Here is a 26753-nt window from a genome sequence, read left to right as displayed (position 1 = left end):
CTTATATCAGAGCAGTGGATAAAAACTCACTTTGAAGAAACGTGATGGGTTCTTTTCAGACTGCCGTTTTCTCATCAGCAGAAATGAAATGAATGCAGTCTAACAACAGGCCTACAGCAAACCCTGCTACCTGAACTAAATATTTAAAACATCCCAGCCTCCTGGGAGAAGTATCCATATCTCTACTTAGGTAAAAGTACCTTAGAACAGTTTCAAAATACCGCATAACAAATAAACTCTCATTTTACATTTACAGTCTACTTAAGATATACTACAGAAAACTTGATAAGGTACCTACTGACGCAGTAACGTGTATTCTTATGTTCGAGTGCCAGCGCAGGATTTAGTTGAGCTTTATTCTGAGCTTGGATTAAATTAAAAGGACATTACAGCTTCTTTCTGTTCGTCACCAGTAGATCGTATCTGAACCACATCTGAAGTGAGATTTGTTCAGGTGTTGAACTGGCCCCAGTGAATCTGAGAGCACAGCAATTACTTCAGTATCAAACCCCCATAAGGTGCAAACAACAGTGATCAATCTTTGGAAATGAGGAAATCTACCAGACAGTGGTGAGATGGATCAGATGTTACCAGGCGGACGTTGTTCCTCTTTCTACTGCTCTCCAGGTAACTAATCCATAGACAGCTGCACTTCTCTGAAATGGAAATAAAAACATTATCACCTTCATGACAGAGGATTTCGTACCTGCTTCAGGGGTGAGAGGTGAAGTCGTTTCTGAGCTGCATCAAACCACCAGGTTAAATCCAGCAGTTAGTTTCACTTTATCTGAAGGTGAAATGTTTTTCCCTGTCGTTCCTCAATCCTGAAGCTGCTCCACCTGCACATTAGCTCAAATAGTTTCCACCTGTCGGCAGGTGCTCCATCCTCCTGGTGCAGTGCATTGTGGGAAACTAGCAGAACATAGATTCTCTGTTTCATAGATTTAACAAAAACAACATTAAGTTTAATTAAACAGAAAATCAATGATTAACTCCCAGCAGATTATTTCTTATACATTTCTTTCTATTTCCATCCCAACCCCGGAGCTCAGACTGCTCAGAAAGCAGTGTGCAGCCGTCCAATCAGAGCTCCTGTAGCTGAACATGATCACAAGATGGAAACTGCAAAAGTAAAAGGAGGAAAATGTCACATTAGAAACTATTTTAAATATGTAATATTGTGATTTATTAAAATATTTATAGTTCATTAAAGAAATTAAATGATAATTATTAAAAATATAAATTAAATTACTATAAACATTTTGAAAATGACTTTTCAACGTGAGATTAATTGCTGAAGTATTATTTTTATTAAATTACTTTTTCAAAAATACATTTAATTATTAATAGACACATTTTAAGTGGCCGTATTAAGCTTATATCTCATCCTGAGGCTCCAGTGATCATGAGCCTATAGGAGCTCTAACCAGAGGCAGCACGAGCAGCCGACGACAAAAGTACATGAAAAACTTAAAATGAGCCTTCAACCATCAGTAAATGAACGGACTCTAATCAGAGACTCTGTTCAACGCTGATCAATCTCAGACCTAATGAACCAGTCAGTGTTGTTGAATCTGTGCAGCTTGGCTGCTGGTGACATTCTTTTCAAACTAAACCTGAGTTCATGAGTTCATGTGTGTTTCAGAGGAAACGTGTGTGTAAAGACTCACAGGGAAACAACACTAGTGCAATATTATATTTATTTCTTACAGTGAATTTTGGTTGCCATACAAGAAGTCTTGAGGATTTGAGGTGGCGGGGGAGAGGGAAAGAGTGCAGTTACAGGAAAATTCTCTCTCTTTTCGTTTCAGTAATTAGTTGACTCTATGATGATTTAGTAGCACAAAATTACAGCAACATAGAAAACATGAACACAAGTTCTGCACAAATTACCAAAAACATCTTAGTCTCTATGAAGACTTAATCAAAGAATAAAATCTATCAATGAAAAAAAGAAATTAATTAATTAAGAAAGAAAAAAAGAAACAGGTACCCAAATGTTGGACAATGATAAAGGTGGGAGCAGTGTTTTCAGGGGGATGGAAGTGGGTTCGTGACCATGGCCTGGTGAAGCGTCACGCCACGGCGATGCTCTTCAAAGATTCCTACATCTACTCAGCTCTACATTTCCACACAGAAAACGGATTGGGACCTGCTGATCCACATAAAGGAATCGACAGCCGCCACTAATCTTTTTGGTGGATTCATGTATGTATACATATATATAGGTTTCATATAGTTCCTACCAAGACGACCTGCAGAGATATGGTTTGTAAAATTTACAGGTTTTGCTCTTTTTATACAAACACACTAGACTCAGGGATTTCTGAAGATGAGACAGGTCTAGTCAGGCAGATGGTGGTCGTCAGAAGATTCCTGGGTCTGGTGGTCGCTCGATTGGCCAAAAATATCTTAAGAGTACTACTGCAGTAGGGAGAGTTTCTACTTTAGGCAACACTTCATTAAAACACTGACAAATGATCGAATCATGATATGTACCTTTAAAATGGGAAAATAAAGCACAACCAAGGAGATTCATTGGGAATAAATATTGCTTCTTACATAACCCATAAGTCTAATAATATCCATGTTTTTTTTTCTATATAGTATTTGTGTTTTTGGCAATCCACGTGTCAGTATTTGTTCAGATAACCTCTATAAAATTTCATAGAACTCTATACAAATCTTTAAAAATACTGTGCTTTTCTACCCCCTCCGACACGTCGCTGTTTGTTTGAAAATAAGTAAGAACGCGTTCAAACAGGAACAGGATTATAGCAGCATTGTCCCGTGCCGGCCTCCGTACGGCTAATGTTCACAGAACACAGAGCTTGTGTCTCCTCAAAAAGCTGCACCTACATGAAGCTGTGGAGTGCGGAATGAAACCCACCCGGGCTGAACTCTCTGAAATGATAGATTTCTATATATTATCCAGACACTGGGTGGTGTCAGAGCGCAGCTCGCAGGACGAGGCTCCGACAGGATCTACTTTCCGTTTTCCTCTATGGAGCAAACAGCCGACAGAGGTGCAAGTCGTGGAGGAAGGGAACACTGAGCTGTTTAAGGCATCCTCTGCAGGATGATGGGGTGAATGAGACCACTGCTTCGCTCATCAAGTCAGCTCTGGCAACTCTAGATGAACTTTCCTACAATTTCTTTTCTCTCTACACCTTTGAATAGAGCTATACATAGAATCAAATAGACATTTTATCCAGTTAAACACTCTTATGTACACGTTTCAACACATACTGCACTTCTACTTCTGACCAGCCTATAATCGCTGACGGAGAACACGTACACTCCATCTTTAGAAATGCTGATTTTATTTTTTATTGGACCCTTATAACAACCTTTGAACCCTGTCTCTACTGCTGGAGCGGCAGATAGGCTGGCTCACAGTCCGGTCGTAGTTCACCTGGTCAGGAAGGACCAGTCCGTCTCTAATCTCACATGGGGCTCATACTGATGAAACTGTCAGGACACTCTTTTCTGACACAGAGGGCAGGAGAAGGCATGTGGACCTATGTGAATTCATAAAACCCTCATAAAACCCTGAAGCCACAGATTCTCAGACAGCTCAGCTTGATTTTATGTCATCTGGCTGAAGCTGCTCTACGAAGATCAACGTGCCGACGTTGATGCTTTTTTCAAAGACCAGTGGTCGAGTTGTTCAGGGCGTCGGTGCCCATCAGCTTTCACGGTGCAGTGTTGCACCTGCAGCCTTCTTTACACCGCCGAAAGCGGTTTCAGTCCAAAGGGACTTTTGATTTGACTGTTCTATTCTGCTCTAAGACACAGAACAGCATCTTCAAACTGCTGCAGCAGCTGTTTGGTTTTTCTGGATCTGACAGGATTCCAGCACGAGTTGGCTCAACGTTAACCAAACTGTAATTAAACAGCGACGTACAAAATGTTCAGATAGTCGTTTAGCTAAATAGAAAATCTGTATCGTCTCTAGTCAAACTTGACTCTTTAAATATCAACCACTGAGTTTTATTTCTCAAACATTAGGTTCTTGATGACTCGTTATTCTAAACTGTTCGGAGCAGAAAACGGCTCCAAAAATCTTTCAACACCGGATTCAAATTCAGTAAAATGCTGTCAAATGACAGCCTGTCATAGTTCAACGCAGTTTGGGAAATGTGCTTCACCGCTTTCTTGCCGGGAGTTGAAGCAGACGACAAACAACACGTCTGGACTTTGTTCTTGTTGGACCGAAAGTTTCACGACTCATCCTCCAGGTTGGTTTCACCTCTCACCTGACTGAACCCGGACAATAGAAGGAGTGTGAGTAGATGAGAGATGTTCACAACTCCTACAACTGTCTCCAATAAGGACTCCATGGTGGACGTGGGGACTGGCCTGGACTGAGACTCTGACTTGCTTTTGAGGCTCGGGAAGATGTTTCACTTGCAGGATTTGTTCAGTTTAACTGAATCTTTCCGCTCTCTACAGTCTGACATCAAACCTCCCTTCATAAGCAGTTTGACAGCAGGTCACACACGTCAGGAGCCGTTAAACCTTCAAAGAGTCAAATCTCAGATAAACGTGACGATTTACTCATAAATCTCTGTCTTATTCTTATTATTCTTATATTTATTTCAAGTATTTGCTAATTCCAGTCTTTCCATGTTAAATATAAACACTGATGTCAGCTTTGGCAAGAAAACAAATAAGAGCATTTCCCACAATGCTGATTCTCTTCAATACCCCTCGAATGTTCTCTTTAAAACACAGATCGTGTCTCTCACATTAATGTTACTGTGGGGCCACACGTGTTGAGCTGCTAATGGTGACGTGGAAGAGGATTCGACAGAATGAGGTACAAAAGAAAGGCTCTAGTTTCCCTATGCTCTGGGATAATTAGTGGATCCATGGAACTGGCTAAACCGGCCTTAATGATATTTTGGGTCAACCACTAACACACACGCACACACATACGCAAAGAGACGTGCTTTGCAGCTGGACCAGTTGGTGCAACCATTTCCAGGTGGGAAGAATTCTGGTCCAACGTTTGTCTGTCCGTCTCGCACCTCATGTCCTCGCCTCAGGTTTCCTTAAACGATGAGGTGGACACAGACTCGGTGAAGACCGTCTGCAGCGGAGCTCCTCCTCTGTGACCTCCTCTCTCCATGCTTTGCTCTCTCTCAGGAGAAAAAGGCCATCGCAGTAACAGTGTGTGTGTGTGTGTGTGTACATGCTTAGGACGTGTACGTCTGCGCAGACAGTGTGTATTCAGTGTGGCACTGTGCATAGTGTGTGTGTGTGTGTGTGTGTGTGTGTGTGCGGACACATGGAGATGTGGTTGAGTGTTTGTTTAAACATTTCAGCTAAAGTTCTTATTTTGACACAAAAAAAGAAAGAAGAAGAAAAAATGGCATCTATGTCAAATATTTCTCTACAACCTTAGATGCACCCAGAAATATAACTCCGGTAGGACTCTAGTGAAGAAATATTATCTCTGAACAAACTCTAGCAAAGATAGAAAAGGAGCAACGACCAGCTCAGCTGGTTTCATACACCCACACCGGGTGTATGGAAAAAGTCTTTAGTATTCCAAAGCGGTTGGGTGAGCACAAGTCTTTACTTGAAATAAACTTCCAGATGAGTATTTTCCCAGAGGACAAACTAGTCCTTTTCTCAGAGTTCTTGTGTTTCTGGACAGTCCTTCGTACCGGCCTCCTCTGCTTTTTCCCTCCTTGATGTGACATAGCAGCTATTCTCTTTGCTCTCCCCCTGCAGTTCCTCCAGACATCCCATGATCCCCCTGATGCTCAGGACGGTGGGGAGGAGGAGGAGGGAGGGCGAGACCGGAGCACTGAGATGAGGGCGACAACGGAGGATGAGAGAGGACGAAACAGCAAGAGGCAGCATCAGCTTGGACAAAACTTCTACCCAGTTCCACGACTTGAGCTTATGTCTGATGAAGAGATTGGTAAAAGTGATCGGGAACACCTCCCTCTCCTCAGCCCTAACTCCGTGCGTCGCCACCCCGTCTCCTCGGGGCTTATCTGTCCTGCAGCAGTTTGAGGGCCCTTTCGATGTTCATGCGGTGGCCCACCCTCGTCACACCCAGGTCTATCAGGTCCTCTTTTTGCAGCGAGGGCAGGTGGGCGCCCTCGATCTCATTGTCCAGGAAAGCGTCCCTGTGCTCCCCCAGGTTGAGGCTCTCCAGCCAGTCGGCCACGTCGTGCTTGCTCCACAGCTCCATGGGTTTGGAGGCGAAGGGTTTGCCGGAGGCCGCCACCGCCTGCATCAGTGTGAGCGGCGACGGCGAGCGAGAGCTCCCGCTGCCGCCGCACGACGAGCTCAGACTGTAGGCGCCGCCGCTTCCCATAGGCGGGGTGGGCAGGCTGAAGACGTCGGTGAGCGTGGGCGACACGGAGGGTGGCAGTGAGGAGCAGGGGGTGAGGGAGGAGCCGGAGTCGGGTGGGCTGCAGGGGTGCGTCTGGGAGGGGAGGCTGCTGGGCGGGGTGGAGGTGAGGGCAGCAGCGGCGGCAGCGTTGTTACGCATTCCTGAGTCTTCTGTTGGAGGCCTGGGGGGGACAGAGAGGAGGGAGCAGGTTAGTCCGGATCTGACGGAGCCTGATCAGAGCTCAGGTAGGAGTCATGTGAGAGTGGCTCATTCAACAGATATTCACACTGAGGGCCCTGATCATGTAATGCTGGAACATGAACAGCAGGTGGCGTCATATGCTAAACATTTTACCAAAGCTACAGCAGCTGATTCCAGACATCTTAGTTCCACTGACCTGACGTTTCTATTTAGTTCATTTCTAGTTCTACTGTTTCTATTTAGGAGTTTTTCACTTTGTCATGTCTGTATGTGAAGTGTCTCAGTTCTTTGTCTTGGACTCAGCTGTTTAAAGTGAAGGCACCAGGTACAGGATCTGCTGATTTTATAACATGATAATATGGAGTTTTTATAACCAGCTGGCTTAAATTCAACATGTTGAGACTCTGGCTCATGTGGTTTGATATTAATGTGATGTTAATACTTACAAAAGTTGTTTGTTGATGATGATGATGTGATGAGAACTTTTTTATAGTCGCCAAGTAACAAATGAACAGATGTTATGAGGTCACTACTGGAACAGAAGAATGAAACCACACAGCTGATTGGATTTGTACATTTGATGACTTAAGATCAGTTTCTTTTCATGCTATTGTTGAGAATCATGTTTCAGACTTGATTCCTAATGTTTTTTTAAGGTTCTTCAGTTTAGATGGAGAGGACTGCTCACTGATGCAGTTTAATTCATCTACACAATTAAAGGCTGCTCCCATCAATGTGTTTTATGGTTTATGACTTTGATATGAAGGGATCACGGCAGCAGCTGCTGCAGACGCTGAGTGTGCTGCAGCGCTCGGTCCACCCACCGGCTCTTAAAGGATGGATGTGTACAACAAAATGGGGATTGAAAGGTTCGCCACTCTAACCTTTTTATAGCCTCTACAGTGTGATAGAGACCAGGATAATAGATACTGAAGTGACGGTTTCCCCTCAGAGAAATTCACATCATCAGAAGAGATGTTACTTCAGTGTTCATGAACATGAATTGAGAGACAGAAGAATCAGAGGCTTCGACTGACATTAACACATACTCACTGTACTCAGTCGTTTTAGTTAGTTCATTAGTTATATTGACTATTGTGAGTTAGATGATCTATTTTTTTGTCTTCTTATTAACAGATTCCATTGAAAGGTCAGAAACCACAATGCCACTGAAAATAGTCCCTAAATGCACCCACTCCTCCTGCCTGTTTGATAAGTCAAACTACAGTAACCAGCAGTTTCTTTTTTAAATACAGGGTCTTTATATTTGTGAAGTATCTGTGAGAGCGACAGAGCCCAAAAGTCAGGAGCTGCTGAGACACGTGGTTGGTTTGAGCCTTCGCAGTTAAAATGACACAAACTTCAGCAAAAAGCTAAAGAGCATGAGCAGGAAAAACAGCAGGACGTGAAACTCACAGTGTCATTTTTTAAGAACAGACAGAAAGTGAAACAACTCTCACCACAACAAGCACAAACACGAGTGCTGTGAGAGACACACACACTCACATTACAGTACCTGCCGTCCCAGATGGAGAGATGTGATGGATGTCCTGATATTTGGAGCAGTGACACACTGTGAAACCCTCCACCACAACACACACACACACACACACACACACCAAACCATGCAGAATGATCCCTCCTTCCTTCAGCTTCCCCGAGGACTTTGTTCCCTGTGGAGTCTTCCCCTAATAAATTGACCAAACTGTCAACACACAGCTTGTGTTAATCCTGAACGACTGTGATGAGAGAACTGAGCCAAGGGCAGACAACGGGCCAAATCGGACCTGCACAGTCTCAAATGGACTTTTTCCGTCAATGGAGACGTGCTCCGTGTAGCCTAGATATCGCTCCTTCCTACTTGGAACATATGGAACAGCCCGAGGGGAAGTGAAGGGGACTACGGGGGTCGTTCTGCTAAAGTGGAACTGGGCCATCGTTCACCAACGCGTCCACTCAGTGAAGACAAACTTACAGTTCTCACTTCTCAGCACCAGCTTTTCCACAGCATGTTGTGTTGGGTGGATGAGATGGACACAGAGGACAATGTCAGTGATGCGATAAACAGCATGTGAAACACACAAAAACACATCAAAGAAAAGAACCTTTATCTTAACAGAGTGATTAATAGGCCTGAACTTTCTTCCTCGTGACCCTGTCGACCCGTCGAATTGGAAAGCTACGCTACGACTGAAAAAACAGCACCTCTCTCATTCCTGTTCTGGTCTTCTATCATCTCTTAAACACTTTTTGTTACAGGAGTTAAATTGATGTGAAAAGTATGTAATTGCCTTTTAGACTAATTAGCACGGAGCCTCGTTTAGCTTCTCTGACCTTATTACCAGTTCTTGCAGCTACCAAGAGTCACACATAACAAAGAGGACGGTCCTGCGATTTTCTCTCAGGTGGCCGACAGCATCCACAACATCACATCCGTCTACACACGTTTTTTATTTGCACCATTTGCACTTCACTAACTATTCGTTGTGTGCATCACGTTAAGCCTTTGATGGACATGAACATGCTGTAGTGGTGTCCTCGGATCACTACAGTCAGTAGGATTCATCCTTTCTGGATCATAAATATCTGTGTAAATGTTTCTATGAATCAGCAGCACAATGAAATATAAAGTTAAGATAATGAATCAGATTCGAGTCAGACTGTTGGAGATGATGTTAGTAAGAACCTTTTATGGACGCTCAGCAGACGGGAAAGTAAAGTATCTACTAAGAAAACAGACTGAGGCATAAAGTGATGATTAATGAGTGAGTGCAGACTGAACAGTGTGTGATCTGTTCTCATTCCTTGAAAATCCAACTACATGTTACTGTTTACACAGTCTTCTTACTTGTGCTGTGCATTAACTTTACTTCTACTATTGTCTCTCTTGCTCTGTTTCATATCACTGTAACTGAACCTCCGGGTGAGTCGGACTAAACTAAAAACTAAACAGGTCTCATGTAGTTCTGGGAAACTTGAGCCGGGCGTTTCTCCATTATCTTCATACAAGTAATGTTAGCACCTGTCCGTCAATGGCCGCAGGAACAATGCTCTCCCTCCATCAGCTGAGCAGGTTGAGAGGAAAGTGATGCAGTGCTATAGATATCTGTAGTGGGAGACCTCGCCTTCACCACACCCACACATCGCATGACTCCCTGCTTCTTTCTAACACACCGGCTCGCACATGCAGGGTCGCGCTCATTGGCGTGTTCGCGGACGCTGTCTTTATTTATAGAAGCCTGAACACGTGCGCGCGCACGCATGCACAGACTGACTTGGCTGAGTTCGGTTACATAACGGTGGCCTACTAAAGCAGCGCGGCACGTGACCTGCGTGAGATGATGTTGAACTCTGCTGAGGGTTAGGCCTGCTATCCTCCATCTCTCTCACATGTACAAACGCACACCCCTCCCCCGACGCAGACTGACATCACTGCAGGCCTCAAGGCTGCTCTCATCAGCTGGTTGCTAGGCAACCCTTTCGTCCACAGGCACAACCAACGCACATTTAATCTGGGAGGCTAAGAGACTGGGATAACACACACACACACAAGAATCTAGGCCATCTTCTGTGTTTCTGTTACCATCTGTGTGACGGTCACAGAAGCTCGACCACCGTAACCCTCCTCAGGCCTCTTCATGTGACGAGGTGCTCTCTATCTGCTCGTCTCTAGCTGCCTACGACCTTATCTCCTGCTGCGGTGCTTGGCAACCCGCTCCATGAGACAAAGCAGTGCAAGACTAAAACCCCCTCTGAGCATGGAGGCAGATAATAGGAGGCCCTGGTGGCATACAAGACAGCGAGGTTTAAAATCCATGTGAGAAACAAAACAATCAGAAAGACCAGATTACAGTCAACTGAGTGATTACATCAGGATATTTAGTGCTACTTTAGGACAGAGATGAACAGTCAGAGAGCAAGACAACATTTACAGCTGCATTAATCAGACGCTCTTATCCAAAGCAAGGTACAAGGCAAAGGCAGAGTAAGCGTAAGGACCTGGAGTTACGCCGCAGCAGCGACGTTACTACACTATCCAGCCGCTACAACATCTGGTTGCCCTTGACAACTCAGCGAGGTTACAGTTCAGTAACTCAACAGTAACCTCACTAAGCTAATCATACTAGAGAACAGTCCTGTAAACTACACACAGATCTTAAATAAGCTGCTTCTTTGGGCCTTTAATAAAAAATATGTGAATCAGCAACTAAAAACCGGTGCATAGCATCACTGCATAGTGTGATGTGTGATGTAATGTGGGCAGGAAAATTGAATAGTAAACAAAATGTGAGGTTTCTACACTACCTCATGAGGCCAGAAATCCAAAAACCACTGATTACAACAAAATCTGAACCTGAGTTTGTGGGTGTAGCCCACCATCCTTCACTGCAACATCAGGTATTTAACTGCATCCACGTTCTCATCACAAGGCGTCAGCATCACTGGTCTGTCGGGTGTCAAACAAGCTGCAGAAATTGGACTAGCAACAATTTATTATATTTGAAAGTACTCACCAATGTTGATGTTGAGGCTACAAATCAGGGTATTTAACTGGTAAAGGCAGAAGAAATCAATTCAAGTGATTATTGATTATATCCCCCTCATTTGATTTGTCAATGCATCCAGACAGATGTCAACATATGGATGTTCAACTGCTCTCAAAAGAAACTATGTCAGCAAGGGTCAAGATTATTACTGGTGTGATGAGGGAACTGAAGTGACATTGATTTGGCCAAAGGAGCTGTCAAATAAGATCATATAGAGGGGTAAAGTACTGCTGCAGTAAAAAAAACTTTACATGCTACAGCTACCATGGAAAACAATCCTCACAGTGATATATAAAAAAGAAATCAATTCAAATGCATGGCTTAGGGGGAATAAAGTGTTTACTTTGAGAGACTGCACCTGATACACTTACGTCATAAAGCTGAAAACAGCACAAAGATGAGCCTTGAATTCATAGGAAAGCAGCTTTTCACCGAAATGGCAGAAAAAACAGACTCCTAAGATTCCTATGTCACATCACAGTCACTGTGTGATTAAATATAATGAAGTTAGTTAACTAAGCTAAGTTAACTTTCATTATCCACCGTTTATCATTTGTTCTGCAACAGGCACTTCAGTAAAGTTAAGTCAGGATCATGTGTAGCACCTCCCAGTGTACAATTCCTACTTTTATTCCTAGTTTGTGCAACAACGTGCTCCAAATTCTCATTTTCTAAGCACATAATGTTCTGGATGTCAAAACACACAGAAGTAGAAGCTAGGCTCGGGCGTGACATGACTGCAGTCGATGGAACCTACCTGTGAAGATGGGAGACACATAGGGGCATGAAGAAAGAAGAGGTGAAGGGAGTACAGGAGACTGGAGAAAATGGAGATGAAGATGGAGAGGCATGAGCTGAAAATGAGATGAGTACAAGGTGTAAAGGTCAACAGACATGACTTTGAACTGCAGAGGATGAAAATCAGGATAACATGATAGAATGTGGCATGAAGCGTAAAGGAGGGGTGCACAAGTGCAGGCGCTTGGCATCTCATTGTAATTACCACAAACGGACATCAGTGTGTTGATCTCACTGTGTGTATTAGATCAGGAGGCACAAGCCGCCGGAGGAATCAACTCTTTTCCACTGCTCTCTACACTTCTCTGATGAGCGATGGGACTATTCATACAAAATGCATGTGACCACTAAATTATTGATTGTGCTTTTTATTTCGCTCTTATACTGGGGAGATGTGAGTTTAAAAAAAAAACAGGGCTGAACTGGTTCAGGTGCAGAGTCCATCAAAACATTGTCCCATTTAGTGCGAATTGGAGTCGTGCATGTCCTGAACAATCTAAAACACAGCAAGGCAGGAACTCCGTCTTGTTATTCCAAACGGACATTTGTTAATCTAACATATCAATGAGAAAAATGTTCACTTTAATTTTCACTAATGATCAGGTCTGGTCTGTTGTGCTTCAGTTTAAGTAAATATTTGGTTTAAAACGTGGCAGAAAACAGACAAATACCTGATAGAATGAGCTGCATGGTGTCGTCTACACACGTGCTAGTTTATACATAAAACAATCCACACGCCCGACTAACTGTTCGTGTTAATAACCTACATAAGATATCCACAGATCATGACTCTTAGACAAAAAATGTGAGTGCTATACAATAAGGTGAAAGCTTGTTTTAACACTATAATCTATTGCTGAGTAATCAATGTGGTTGACTAAAGTCTGTGGATGTTGTACTTTAGAAAGACTTACACATGCTGAAACTGCTTCTTAATGAACAACAATAGGGTCTAATGCAGCTTTCTTATGTCTATTTGTCACGTCTGTGTGGGGATGTCCATTAAAACCTGTGTATATATACCATCTAGTATATAAATATAGAGTGTGTGAGCCACAACAATATGAAGAACCTTGGCTTGATTATGCTGGTTTTAGCACTTCACTAAATACCATCACAGCTCTGCAGCTCAAGTATAATATACACAGAAATACACAGAAGCACAGCAAGTCACAACTGACCACCAAAGACTAATCACTTTCTGCACAATCAGTGTCTTATGAAAACTCTTAACAGATTTCTTAAAACTATATGTGAAGCATAAGTGAAGTAGTAAGACCTCAGGTAATTAAAGCCCATCACAACAGCTCTGGCATTTCTAGCTTCTACAATTCTCACAAACAAATTAAAAAAGTCACAATTCAATAGCTGTGTCTATACTGTGGAAGAACACAGAACAATGCAAATCCTACGACTGCCATATCTGCATGAAATGACTAATCACTGTAAGTGTTGGGCCCAACGAATGATGCTCTTACTCAACCATCGAAATTAAAATAAATGGTGAACTTAAATAAAATATGAAAGAAGATCTGGGACTGAAGCAGGCTGTGCTGTTACACATCATTAAACACATAGAAACTGAGAAAAAAAAGAAGTTGGAACCCCCAGGCCAGTAAGGAATGACTCATCACATACCTAGTTCCAAAGGTCCCCCTGGTCCCCGTGGGGGAGTCGAGGCTTTCTCCTGGCTTGGGTGGCCTGTCGCGATTCATTTGCTGCAGAATGGAGCTCAGCTCTGTGATAACGGTGTTCTTGCTGTCTGGTGTGGATGGAGGGCTGCGCAGCTCAGGGGGCTGATCGCCCCACAGCTTGGATGTCCTTTGAGTAGGAGTCCTAGGAGGTTCGGAAGATGAGGGGGGAGGGAGAGGGGCCTGAGGCGGTGACCCATAGGACTCAGGGGGCTCTTCAATGAGAGCATCATGATAAAGTGATGTTCTGTTGATGACGGACTTGCCCTTCGGTTTGGGCGGCACAGGGGGCCTATCCACTAAGAAGGCATGTCCATCTGCGGTGGCATAAAGGCTCTCCAGAGCACTGTCGCAGAAGCCTCCCTCTGATGAGAGGGTGGAGATGCTGGAAACGGTGCTGGTGGTCTCCATGTGCTGAGGATCCCCGCTGCTGCGGCTGTCTACCTCTTCGATGCCCGAGTCACCTACCCCTGACTCTGGGTCAGGTGGAGGAGGAGGATAAGAGGGAGGCATACTGTTCACCACCCGTTTGTGCTGATCAGTGACAGGTGGCGGGGCGTGAGCATGGTAGGGGGGCAGAGGAGGTCCCCCATTTCGTCTGTGTTGCTGAAGCATTTCTGCAATTGCACTAGCCTGGTCATCAGGAATGTCAATACTGTTGGCAAATTCAAGTGGAGGGGGTAGGGGCTCTGTAAAGTCAAATTCCTCATCAATGTCAACTGATGCAAGAGGTGGAGGAGGGATTCGAAAGGGAAGCTTTACTGGTTCTTCCATGGATTCGCCTAGGGGAATGCTTCTCCTCCGTAATGAGGATGGCTGGGGATTTATGGACAGTGTTTGAGCACTGAGAGGATCCGGTTGGTTGGGGTCCTTCAGCTCAGATGGCCTGTTGCTGTCCTGGCCCTCACCCTCTTGGTTGTTCACCTTGTTGCTTGTTTCTGTGGTTGTGTGAACCATCAACAGTCCAGCCGACTTGGGTGTGTCTGCCACATCCGCTGGCGCACTTTTCCTCTCCTCAACTGCCTGATGTTGTCGCTCTTCCCGTGCCCCATCAGAGTCATATTTGTGCTCTGTCAACTGCCTCCGTATGCCGCCTCTGCCAGGACGCCCCATGGTCGCTGTGGACATTGCAGCAAAACTAGTCTCGATCCCAGACCGTAGTTTGGTGTCAATAAACAGAGGCTGGTTGAGGTCTGGTTTGTGGCTTGGCTGTATTGGAAGGGACTGGGCTTCATGCTTGGGAGTTTGTTGAACCTGAGGAGGATTTGGGGGCTGATTCTGAGGATGGTTTTGTTGCTCCTTCATGGCACGGTCACGAGCTGCCAGCGCCAGAGCTAGTGGAGAGTTAGGGTCCAAGGGTTTGCCAGTGACAGGATGGAGGTAGGTCCCGTTGGCCCTGTAGTGGCTCTTAGGAGGAGTGGATGGGAGACTAACGGGACTGTCCAGGTTGGGACACTGGCCTGTTCTGGTGTTTAGAGGCTCCCTCACCACTGTGGGCTCTGGAGTGTTAAAATCTGTCATGTTGCCACTACCACCCCCAACAGGGGGCCCAAGTTTTGCTGTGGTCGGAGGAGCTAATATCCTTCGTAGTCTCTCATCGCTACTGAACATGCCTTCATCAATAGACTTTGACTGGCGAAGGCGTGGGGTTGGTGCAGGACCACTCAAGTCATCATCTCCAATGTCAATTGACTGAAAAGCAATTGAGTTCTTTTTTGCTTCTAGTCTCTTTTCCCGGTCCCGCACTGCACCAGCAATAGCTGCAGCAAAGGGATTGCTCAGGGACAGAGGGTCTTCAGGGCGCAAACCTCCACTTCCACCAACAGCAGGTGTAAGTGGTGGGTGTTCAGGGGTGGTGGGCTCAATCTCCATACTGCTACCCTGGCTGCTCTTGCCACTGCTGCTGGTGGAGGGCTCCTTGACGATAATGGTGGGGATGGGGATTGAGGAGCATGTTCGTTCTACAGGAGTAGTGGGCATAGAAACTGGGCTGGAGGGACTTGCTGGCATGTGACATGTTTTCTCTGGACTGTCCTCAACATTAGGCTGCTTTACCAACATGCCCTTCCTTCGAGCTGGTTTCGCTGGCACATAAAGAGTCTTATTGCCCACCTCGGAGTAAGGGTTCTCGGGCACTGGAGTGCGCCCTCGTGTGCGTGTGCTGTCAAACTGCTCTGAGCTCTGTCGGAAATAGCCCCGCCTTAACGTCCCAACATCGGTGGTTCGGCTGATGGTCGTCACTGCATTTGGGGAGTTTTGGGTGAAGCTGGGTCGTGTGGTGCCATAGTTCTTAGTTGTAGGGCCAGCAGATGAGTTGTAGGCAGGCGGAGAAGGGGGTGAAATAGCTGGGGGAGGAGGGATGTCCTCTGAGGTGTCGGGCATAGAGAGACTGCGGGAGAACTTCAGTAGGGGAGGTGTAAGGAATCCCTGTTTCTCATCCTCTGTTGTACCTTGGAGAAATAAAGCATAAAGAAAAATTAGGTGAGTACCTGAGGGAGACGTGTCTTTATTTTCCTCTTTCGACAGGAAATGTATTGATGTAAGCTCAGTGTTAACCTTTATTTATCCAATCAGGGCTAAATGTTCAGGCCAGATGAGAATAGTAGTTATTTCTTACAGAGTTAATTTGATAGATAACTTGACCAACTGATAACAGGACAAGAATAAAGGCTTTTATTAAAGGCAGAATGCATGAAAGTGATTGAGGAGTAAGCATTAAAAAGGTTAAGATAGAGTTATCTATATTCATTTAAAGCTCTAAATAGGTTAAGGAATATTTTGACATTTAGAAAAAGCATCTGTTTTATTTGGGGTATTTCAGGATTCATCTAACCAGGAAAGCAAAAAATGCTATTTAGTTTAATAAGTATTCATTTTTACAGCGATGCAGTTAGTGGTGCAAGTGCCTTGCTTAGGGAAACTTGGTGAAAGAGCAACGCTATTTAGATCTCAGAAGAGACTGTCATGTTTCACACTTTCCTAGTTGGTCTTTAAAATAGAGCAAGCTGAAAGTGCTTTCATTGCAAGGCAGTCTTTTTTTTTTTTGTTATAATAATAATGGCACTGCAAATCAAAAGAGCTTTGAGTAACATTAGCCTGCGTGACATCCCTCCTGTTCAGCACTGAGAATGAGGTTTCAGCATATACTTAATGACCTCTAATATTATCGCCTGAGAGCACACTTTGCTGACTGGATCATTCTAATTTATCTATAATTAGCTTTAATATTGCTAGAGCTCACAGACTATTACGATAAGGAAAAAACACAAGATACTAGCCATGCAGTTCCCAAATTAAGCTGACACTCACATCCATTCAGTTATTGTATGCACATCATACCTATTGATTTTTGCTTCTTTATTGTGCCCTTCTCAGGTATCCCCAGGAAGGCTCCTGGCACAGTGGGTGGCACCACTGCTACTCCCTGTCGGTCATGATACATGGACTGAAAAGCAGAAAGTTGGTAATGATACATCCAGAAATATACGGTTGTCATTGTGTCTCTACTGGCTTCGGTTTTAGCTTTTTATCAGTAAAAAAAATGTAATTACTGTAGAACAGAAATGTAAATGATTACATTTTTCCATTAGGGACTTCAGCTGAGGAGGTGGCACACAACACGGCCAGAAACACACATTTAAAATTAACATGTAAACACACAAACAGGGCTATAAGTTCTTTTAATACTGTACTTACATTCATGTCAGTAGGTGTAACCAAGCAGCGACTGGATGGACGTGGTTTGATTGTGGCAATCTTCATATCAACCGGCGAGGTCTTCTGAGCATGTGTCATCTCTTCAACTTTGTCTGCAAGACAAAGCAAACCATAATTCATTAGCAACAAAAACGACAGGGGTGGGGTTAAAATTGCAAAGCCATAAGGTTTTCATGGGCCAAACACAAGCTACTCATTCACAGTGACCCTTCCTTGTGTTTCCACACTGAATTGCAGATGAAACTGAAACAGAAAACATTGAAAGACATTTTGAAGGGGTGGACAGGAGGACTGTGATGAAATGTGTCGGGTGTGTCCAGCCTCGGAAGCCGTGCAAGCGCTTTCCAAACAGCCGACTCAGCAGCATCATCCAACTGTCAGGGTCGTTCCCTCGTTAAATGTAAAATGAGTAATGAATGTGAAGTTTGTCAAGTTTGCCGTTTTCTTTCTCAGTCTTTTTCCTTTTCCTGCATTTTGAGAAAGGTGCCAACGGCAAATTTGGCAGAACTGAACTTCCCTCTGGTGTGTGATGATGCCATCAGATCGAGTCCACCTAAAGGGTTTTGCTCAGTGAAGCTACATGCTAGCCCTGATCTGGTCTCTTATGGTGTGACCTCCCTGGCTACTGGAGCTCTGCCTAAGATATAGAAAGCTTCCATGCATTAGGGCAGTGATTACTTAGAGTGACTTGGAAAACAATCCTCTTCTTCTGCGCATCTACACACAGAGGAGAGGAGAGGTGGGAAGAGGGGGAAAGGGGAGGAAAGGAGCATCAATGACCTTAACTAGGGTTAGAACGGAAACACACAAACATAAAACACAGAAAACAGAAGAGAGATGCACATTTCCTCTCTCGCCAATCTGTCTTCCAACTGGTTTGCAGCTACAGCATATCAGACAACATGCAACACAGTTGCCCTGGAAACCTATCTGTGAGTGAAACATTTCCTGGAATAAACCTCCCCCTCCTCTCACACACACTCACACACACACACACACACACACACACACACACACACACACACACACACACACACACACACACACACACACACACACACACACAAGCCTGCAATGACACAGGACCAAGAAACAAACACATACATGGAGAAAAAAAGATGCACCAAACCTTTTTCAGTCAGATGAAATGAAGAAAACCGGACTTACTGACAGTAATGTGGGGTTTTCACATTTGCACAGACTCTCATTCTCACATACATACTTTTGTAATTGATTATTAAAAATCTGTTGCTACATTTCTTTGCCTGCGAAGCTTGAAATTCTCCCAGAAAGTAAATAATGTGCAGCTCGCTGCTGCTACTGCTGCCAATGAAGATTCTGGGTCTGCTTGTACGAAAGGTTTAGGAAGCACTCTGAAGGTAAAATGTGAATAATGGGACTCTGTAGCCCGAGCAATACGAATAAGAAGAAGAAACAATAATCAGTGATTGTGAACAAGGGACACAGCTTTAACATCTTTCTACTCGACATCACTAAAACATTAAACCATGCACCAACAACATTTAGAACACAATGAAGTTGTCATCAGAAACACACTGTAAATCATGCAAATATGTTGTGTTACACCATTTACTATCACTCAAGAGCTACAAATCACATTTTAAAAGAAATATTAAATCAACAAACAGTTTTAGTGTAGATCACAGTGAGGGGGGTGGGGGGAGGGACTACGCAACATAAATCAACCACTGGAAATACTGGATCGGACTTAAACATGCCCACAGTAACTTACCACCTTTCTTTTTCCTTAGAGTGGCTTAGGGGGGTGACAGAAAAAAGATTTTAGACTTAATCCATCTCCTAAGACCAACAAACATTTGACTCGTATTGTAACTTTAATATTTTCAAGAGTATCTTTCATCAATTTTAATTGGTCCCGCTGCAGCACATTCATATTTATAGCCCATTATTACGTTCAGAGTTGACTCCACTAAAGAAAGTCCTACTCTAAATACATAAAGGAAAGAATGAAATGCAAATGTGTCAAATAAGCAGCTCTAGAGGAAAAAAAGCTAAGCCGAGGCATGTTTGTGTCAGCATTTTTTATGTTTTCATTAACCTCTCATCTCCCTGTCTGCTCTCCAAACACCTTTACACAAAGCTGCAGTTACTAATGATGGAGCAATAAGTCAGCTCAGTAAATCAAGCTGCACCCACAAATCTGCAACTAATATTTCCATAACTTATTAATGTAACTGACAAAAAGCACTGAAACAGAAGGTGAATTGCTTGTCAAAATCTTAATTTAGTATTTAATTTACAATGAGAGAAATTAACAGTGACGAAATAATTATTTTAAAACGGTTGAAGAAATAATTCATTATCAGAATTAATGCTAATGTTTGTTAGTTGATGAATCAATAAACTATTTGTTTCAAAACTACAACTGTACACAGATTTACAGAAGTCCTAATAATATCTGAAATAAAAATCCTTAATAGCCGTCCCTGCACTGGTTTCACGTTGTCCTCAATTCAACATCCAGCAGCGGCTGGTCATCAATCATTTTCAGCTGGTTTTGTCAACAGATCAGTTTTAGTTTTTCAAAGGGAGGAGTAGTCACGAGTTCTGGGATGAAGAGCTGCGTGTGACCAGCTGAACAGCAACTCTTCTGTAATATAACAAACTAAATATAATAAACTGTGTCCTCCCTGTGAGCAGCGTGACCTCAGTTCCACTGTCTTCTTTGGTAAATCGCCTTAATGCGAGTCTGCTGGGCCGGACTAAACACACACACCACTCGCGTTTCGCTTTTATTCCTGACAGAGTAGCTGCTTAAGAAGTGTTTGCTGTAGTATTAAACTGCACTTGTTGTTACCAGGGTAACTGTAGACGTCCCCATATAAACCAGCACTGAAATCTTAAGGATTACAACTTCAACACTGTGATAAATAAATGAACACTCCTATTAAATCACACATCAGCCTTCTGGGAGGAGGAGCACACGTAGTTAGTGAGACTGTTTAGAACGTCACCTACTAACTGAACTGAGACGTCAGACGCTTCAGGATCTACAGTCGCTCACTGACCACCTCTGTTTAACCGTTTCCTCTGGGAAACACTGATTTCACTCAGTCTGTCCATCTCCTGTCCTCCTTTCCTTCCTTCCTTCCCTCTTTCCTCCCTCTCTCTGTCCTGTCCAGCACCGCTGTGGCCTCCTGTGTCTCTCAGAATCGCTGACTGTCCTGTCTGTCAGGTGCTGTTAGCTTTTATAATGCAAAACACAGATGGCCATCTGAGGTGGCACTCACCAAACACACAGATATAAGGACAACAGATACAAACAAAGATGACGCTGTCATACTGATGTCATATGTTTTACTTATTTGCTCCTTGTAGCCACAACAACAGCTCATGGGTGCAGGATCTTTAAAAGCATGTCCTTCATGCATAACGGCTGAGGAGGACAGGAGATGAGGAGGGAGGAAAAGCAGTGGTCTTCTGTATTGACCAGCCACAGAATAACAAAACAATCAGATGATGGGAATTTAAATTGCATTAGCCAAAACAAAAGCTGCATTCAGCTGCTGTGAGCTGATGGATGCTGCAGTTGGGTGAAATGGATGGCGAAAGGTTGTGCAGCATTAACTGCTTACCTTTATCCACTATTGAGATAAAAACCATGAGAATCAATGAGAATAAGAAAGAGGAACACAGAGAAGAGAGAGGTGCTGTTAGACTCTGGCTTCCCGACGCCATCGTGAGCAAAAAGCAAAGCAGAAGGCTCTTACCGAGTTCTTCCAGTTCAGAAGTCATCGACTTGGAGCGCATGGACAGGGCAGTGGTGGGGGCTCTCTTTGGTGGTGGAGGAGCTGGAGGACACAGATTCATTCAGATATAAAGTAGGAATGTGTTTGTTGCAGGACGACAGGCGTCACATTTTCTTCTTCTGTGGTCACGTTACTCAGCAAAAGTTAAAAAATAAATAAAACAGGAGTGGGCCACTTCAGATTTCAGAGTCAAAGCACAGCAACAGTTTGAAGGTGCAATGGTTTCGTTCTGATACTCTAACATGCTGTAATCATGCTGCCTTTATCCCCCGCAAAAACTGTTAGCAGCTGACTTTTGACAGCCAGCAGTTCAGTGGGAAATATGTGAATTTCTGGTGATGGGTTATTTTTGTTTGCATCGTGAAAATGGGAGTACGTGAGGTTTCTTGCTGCCTCTGAGCAATACTATTACATAACACATCATCAGCCAACATGCTGCTTTACTGCAGCCTTTGGTATTTTAATACAGGATGTACAACTGTTCACAGATCTATACAGCACAATGATTTTCACACCATTTTACTACATACGTGGATTACAGCTGCGCCTTGCTGCTTCACACCTGATGCTCCCAGTGAAAAATAACTAGCTAGATTTCCCGCTCCGTCTCATTTTACATTTATATTGTGGGACAACCTTGAGCACCTTGTTCAGACACTTCCACCCCAGTTTCTGCTCTACCTTTTTTGCGTGCTGTGTCCTCAGGGTCCAGATTCCGGCTCACTGTCACCACCTTGATCAGGAGCCGGTTGCCGCCCTGGCGGATCATGTTGACCACCTGTCTGTGTCCCACCTTCACCACGTTCTCCTGGTTTACCTGCCACAAATACACAGTGCAGTCGTCAACAGCTGGTTAATGAACATCACAAACAAACCTTATAACGGGCCTCTTGATTCCAGCGCTGAGCCCAGTACAGAAGAAACTGGAGGAAAAAAACATGGTTTGTTTCTAATTACTGTAGAAGCAGTAAATCCATTGACATCACATGAACAAATCATTTTATACTGAATTTAGTTTAATTTAGTTTAAGTCAATAGTAAGACAGTGACAACAAACTGCAGCTCCGTCCTTGGAGAACACACTAAAAGCCAAAGTAGTTCCACCTACAAGCAAACAAGTGGAAACAAGTTGCTCTTCACTCTGGGTCATCAGGTGACTGACAGGTACACAAATACACCATCATTGTTTAAAAGGTGTAGTCAGAAGAGACTTTACTTCTCCAGGGTGGAGGGGAAGGTGAGGCTGACTCCCTGCTGCAACCAGAACCTTTCTGTCCCCCCTTGTTTTAAACCAGAGCCTCAAAAGACCTTAGAGCAGCTGTGGGTTCTTCAAGACCTTCGAATGCACCGATATGAACCAGTCACAGTTTGTTTGGCATCAACTCTAACTGTCGGGAAATATCATGTTCAGTGACTTCACTGTAGTGTACAGTATCTTTACAGTGTAGCGCTGAAGGACAGACGTTTAGCTCCTCAGCTGTGTTTTTTGATATTGTCTTTAGTGCATGTGGTCTCAAACTGAACAGTCTTGCTTCTGTTTGGTGCCATTACTTACTTTACCATCTTTAGCATCTCATAGATCAAACGATTAATAATATGCACATGAAGTGATAACGAACTGAGACACTGCATCGAATGTTGAAGAAAAACCTGCAGCGCTGAAAAGAAGGAACAGAAAACCGACCACAGAAATACGAATGATGATGACGGTGGTCGTTGTTGGGCGTTAGCACTTTCTCCCTGTTCTACTCCAACACTGAGGCAGCTACTGAGAAATCACAGCAAGTTGTAATAATAAAAATCGAACCACCACAGTCGCACACAGCTCATATAAAATTGTGCACACCCCCCACACTCATCAGACTTTTGCCTGTGTAAATAAACACACACACACACACACACACACACACACACACACACACACACACACACACACACACACACTTTATTCTTTCTCAATGCCCACATGACGTTCCTTCATCTCATTACTGCTGGTCTAATCGAATACAGGCCCTGCTGGACCGCTCCCCTACGATCAGCTCCACTCGTTCCCTGTTCTTCAAGACAAAAAGAGGAAGATGGGTCAGATGAAGGGACGTGGCCTGGAGCAACAGAGAGCAGTGATGGATGGGGAGAGGGAGAGAAAGCAAAAGTGATGGATGAGGGAAAATGCAGAGAACGATGGAGCGACTGCGTCACAACAAAACGTAGGAGACAGAGACCGAGAGACACAGGAAGACTTTATTTTCTCTGCTTGGGATTTAATCTACCAAACGCTGCTCGGGCGTCACGAGGGGGGACATTTTGGTAATTAGAGAGAAATCTCCAACAGCTGTTTCGGCGTGACCTTGTGTTCCCTCCGTCATGCTCCATCACACACACTGTGGTCCACCGATACACTCCAATACACACAAGTACTCGAGTTCACATATAGGAGTAGCCTTACATAATCTTCTGTCTTTCCACCCTATTATGTAACTACACTAGAAGGAGGGAAACACACACACGCTCACATGAACATACACACACTCGTGAATATTTTGTTCTGTCAAACTCATGGTAAAGAGCCTGGTTGGACCGGCATTCCAAGGTTGAGACACGTGTTGTACAAAGATCAGAGCGGGTTCATGTTTAAAAGTTCTTTCTGCATCTCGACGACTTTCACTATGTGAGATGAATTTATTATTTATTTTTTATACTTCTGCTGTTTGAAAACCACGGGACACAATCCTGATGAAGATCATGTCATGTGACCAAAATCTCCAGACCTGTCAACTCGACCTTGTCGTGATCATTTTCTTTGTTCATGAATTGTGCTGAACAGTAAAATCTCTGATATCTCTCCACTCAATTCAAATCAAAGCTGACTTCAATTCAGTGACATTGACCCAACACAAAGGTCTAAATGAGGTATTTTTAAAAGTTGATGTTTAGTTTTTGTCTGTATACAGTAAGATTGGACTTTTGTCGACATAAAGAAAAAGCTGAACATCTGGAACATTAACTGTGTTCATATGGTAATACCTGTTAATATTAACATAACACAAAGAAATAAATCATCCTAATGGAGTTCTACTATGTCTGCAACAATCTCGTCGGACTGTTGGGGGCAAATCAATGCGTCGACTATCAATTACATGCAGACGATTAGTGATATTGATTAGTTTTCACAGTCGCTGACTCTGGTGTAGATACATCCATCGCACGCTGACACACATATGGGCAATGTAAAAGCCCTGAAAAGGGAGATATTGATGAGAGCGACACACGACAACTTCTCCTCAGCTCATGTGTGTATTGAGTGAAGGAGGAGAAGCGACGCGACCCGATGACCTCAGCCGCTCAACGCTCCCTCTGCTGGACTCTCTCTGTAACTACATTCTCCCTCAACCCAGTTCACTCCATTGTGGCACTGACACCAGCACAAGACACATCACAGTATACTGTGCTCTAGCTCTGACAACAACATTGTGAACACAAAACTACAAACAAAACTATGATCAAATATGCACCAGCTAAGAACCGGCACCGCTTCCACTGAATCCGATACAAAGCATGCAGGCCACGTTACTCCATCCGTCACATACTCCCCATCAAAAATAGATGTTGTCCTCAACATCATTAACCGTAACAGTCATCAAATTTGGTAGAACATGTTCAAACAGGTTTGTTACAGACTGGAACTCTTTTGTTACATTTTGTTCTTCCGTTTTCAGTCCCATGTTGCAGGTGAATGTACAGACTGGAACTCTTTTAGTACATTCAGGTATTTCCTCTATCAAACACACTTGTCCAATGCGTATACATATGTGAGAATTGTTCAGAGTACATATACACATTTCCTAAATCAAGCACAGTCATTGTGATAAAGTCTCTTATCGTGCAATGTCCATAACAGCAGAACTTGGCTTTACTTTACGCCTCTGAGTGTGTGTGATGAGTGTGAAGTTGTAATGTCTACATAATAAACAAAACTTGGCTTTTGCTGTAAGTCCAGCATTTTAAACTGTCCAGGGCAGGGCCATCCTAAGTTCTATAGAGATACAATTGTTGATCATAACATGGCTGTCCTGACTATACCCAAGCTGGAAGCCTTGTATAAAGGGGACGTGCAGCCAGTGTATAACAGGATGGTGTTCCCATTTTGTCATATCTGAGGGTCTTTGGTGGCCTACGAAGTCTCTGGGGCCGCTGATACCTCATGTTCTTCTCTTCTTCCTGGCTGACATTTACCGTGGGGAGTGATTCTTGTCCCCCTTCAGTATCAGTTGAGTTTGTTCCCTGAACATTCCTGTACTCCAAGGAGTTGTCATCATCCACCTCTTCCTGGGACGGTTCCACTGCAGGTGTACTGAGGTCAGGTGGGATCCCATCATGTGCAGTTGCAGGCATCTCTCCCACTGGTTCCAGATTCTGAACGATAGGTTGATGTGGCATCTCTATGCTGTAATAATCATCCTCATCCTCATCCTCGGAACTTTCGCTGGCTTTGTCGGTCTGGCTTGTCTTCCTTTTATTTGTTGTAGGCAGGCACACCTCAGTATCCAAAGGTAGGTGATCACATGGTAAAAGGAGGTTTCTGTGTAAAATTCTGGACTTTCCCTTCCCATGTTCAGGACGCAGCTCATAAATGGGGGCATTCTCTCCTACTTGTCGGACTACAGTGTGAATGCTGTCCTCCCAGTGATTCCTTAGCTTTCCAGTTCCTCCTCGAGGAGTCATATTTCGCACCAACACACGGTCACCTGGGTACAACACTGAACTCCTCACCTTTCCATCATAAATCCTCTTGTTTCTCTGGGCAGATTTTTGTGAATTCTCTCGGGCAATAGCATATGCCTCCTGCATTCCTTGTTTCCACCGTTCAACATAGTTACGCCGACTATAGCTCCCTGCTTCAATGGGTAAGTTAAACATCATATCAACAGGTAGCCTCGGTGAGCGGCCATACAGTAAGTAAAATGGGGAGAAACCTGTTACTTCTGTACGCGTGCAGTTATAGGCGAATGTGAGCTTATTCAAAGACTCTTTCCAGTTCAGCTTGTCTCTCTCAGTGAGGGTCTTAAGCATCTGCATCAAAGTCCGATTAAAACGTTCTACTTGTCCATTTCCCTGCGGATGGTAAGGGGTTGTTCTTGATCCTGCCACGTTGCAGTACTTGCTCAGTTGTGAAAAGAGCTGATTTTCAAATTCACCTCCTTGATCATGATGAATGCGTGCTGGGAACCCAAATTTCAGAGCATAATCATTGAATATTTTGTCAGCAACTGTTTTCCCAGATTTTGATGTTGTAGGGTACGCCTGTGCAAAGCGAGTGAAATGATCTACAATCACTAGTATATATTCATAGCCACCTTTGCACCTATCGAGGTGGAGAAAATCCACTGACACAAGTTCGAATGGCTGTGTGGTGACAATATTTGTAAGAGGAGCCCTAGTCTCACGGCTTGGTTTCTTCTGCTTAAGACAAGCACAGGTCAGTACATACTGTTCAATTTCTCGCTGCATGTATGGCCAAAAGAAACGGTCTCTTATCAGTGATACTGTCCTGTCAGTACCTTGGTGTCCCATCTGCTCATGTAGCTCCTTTAAGACAGTGATCCTGTGTTGGTCGGGTAACACCAGTTGTTTTCTGTGGGCTGTCTTTCTCCAC

At 43.9% G+C, this 26753-nt stretch overlaps 1 protein-coding gene across 4 annotated transcripts in view; it reads right to left on the bottom strand.

Moving 5' to 3' along the window:
• Nucleotides 1–1683: 1683 nt before the first annotated feature.
• shank2b (SH3 and multiple ankyrin repeat domains 2b) overlaps nucleotides 1684–26753 on the bottom strand; it is a 153528-nt gene continuing 128458 nt past the window's right edge. For 2 of the 4 annotated variants that reach the window (XM_026377669.1, XM_026377666.1), the window contains exons 17-23: nucleotides 21782–21917; nucleotides 21062–21142; nucleotides 20927–20935; nucleotides 17289–17401; nucleotides 16932–17037; nucleotides 13540–16042; nucleotides 1684–6536 (exon numbers count right to left, since the gene is read on the bottom strand). In XM_026377669.1, coding sequence (XP_026233454.1) covers nucleotides 6008–6536; nucleotides 13540–16042; nucleotides 16932–17037; nucleotides 17289–17401; nucleotides 20927–20935; nucleotides 21062–21142; nucleotides 21782–21917 — 3477 coding nt within the window. In that variant the 3' untranslated portion in view covers nucleotides 1684–6007. Of the gene's footprint in view, nucleotides 6537–11860; nucleotides 11958–13539; nucleotides 16043–16931; nucleotides 17038–17288; nucleotides 17402–20926; nucleotides 20936–21061; nucleotides 21143–21781; nucleotides 21918–26753 lie in introns of all 4 variants that reach the window. The other 2 variants (XM_026377670.1, XM_026377667.1) reach the window with 2 other exon arrangements.

This window comes from Anabas testudineus, chromosome 3, assembly GCF_900324465.2.
Source record: "Anabas testudineus chromosome 3, fAnaTes1.2, whole genome shotgun sequence".
Classification (NCBI taxonomy): Eukaryota; Metazoa; Chordata; class Actinopteri; order Anabantiformes; family Anabantidae; genus Anabas; species Anabas testudineus.
This window is presented reverse-complemented; position numbering and strand designations above follow the sequence as displayed.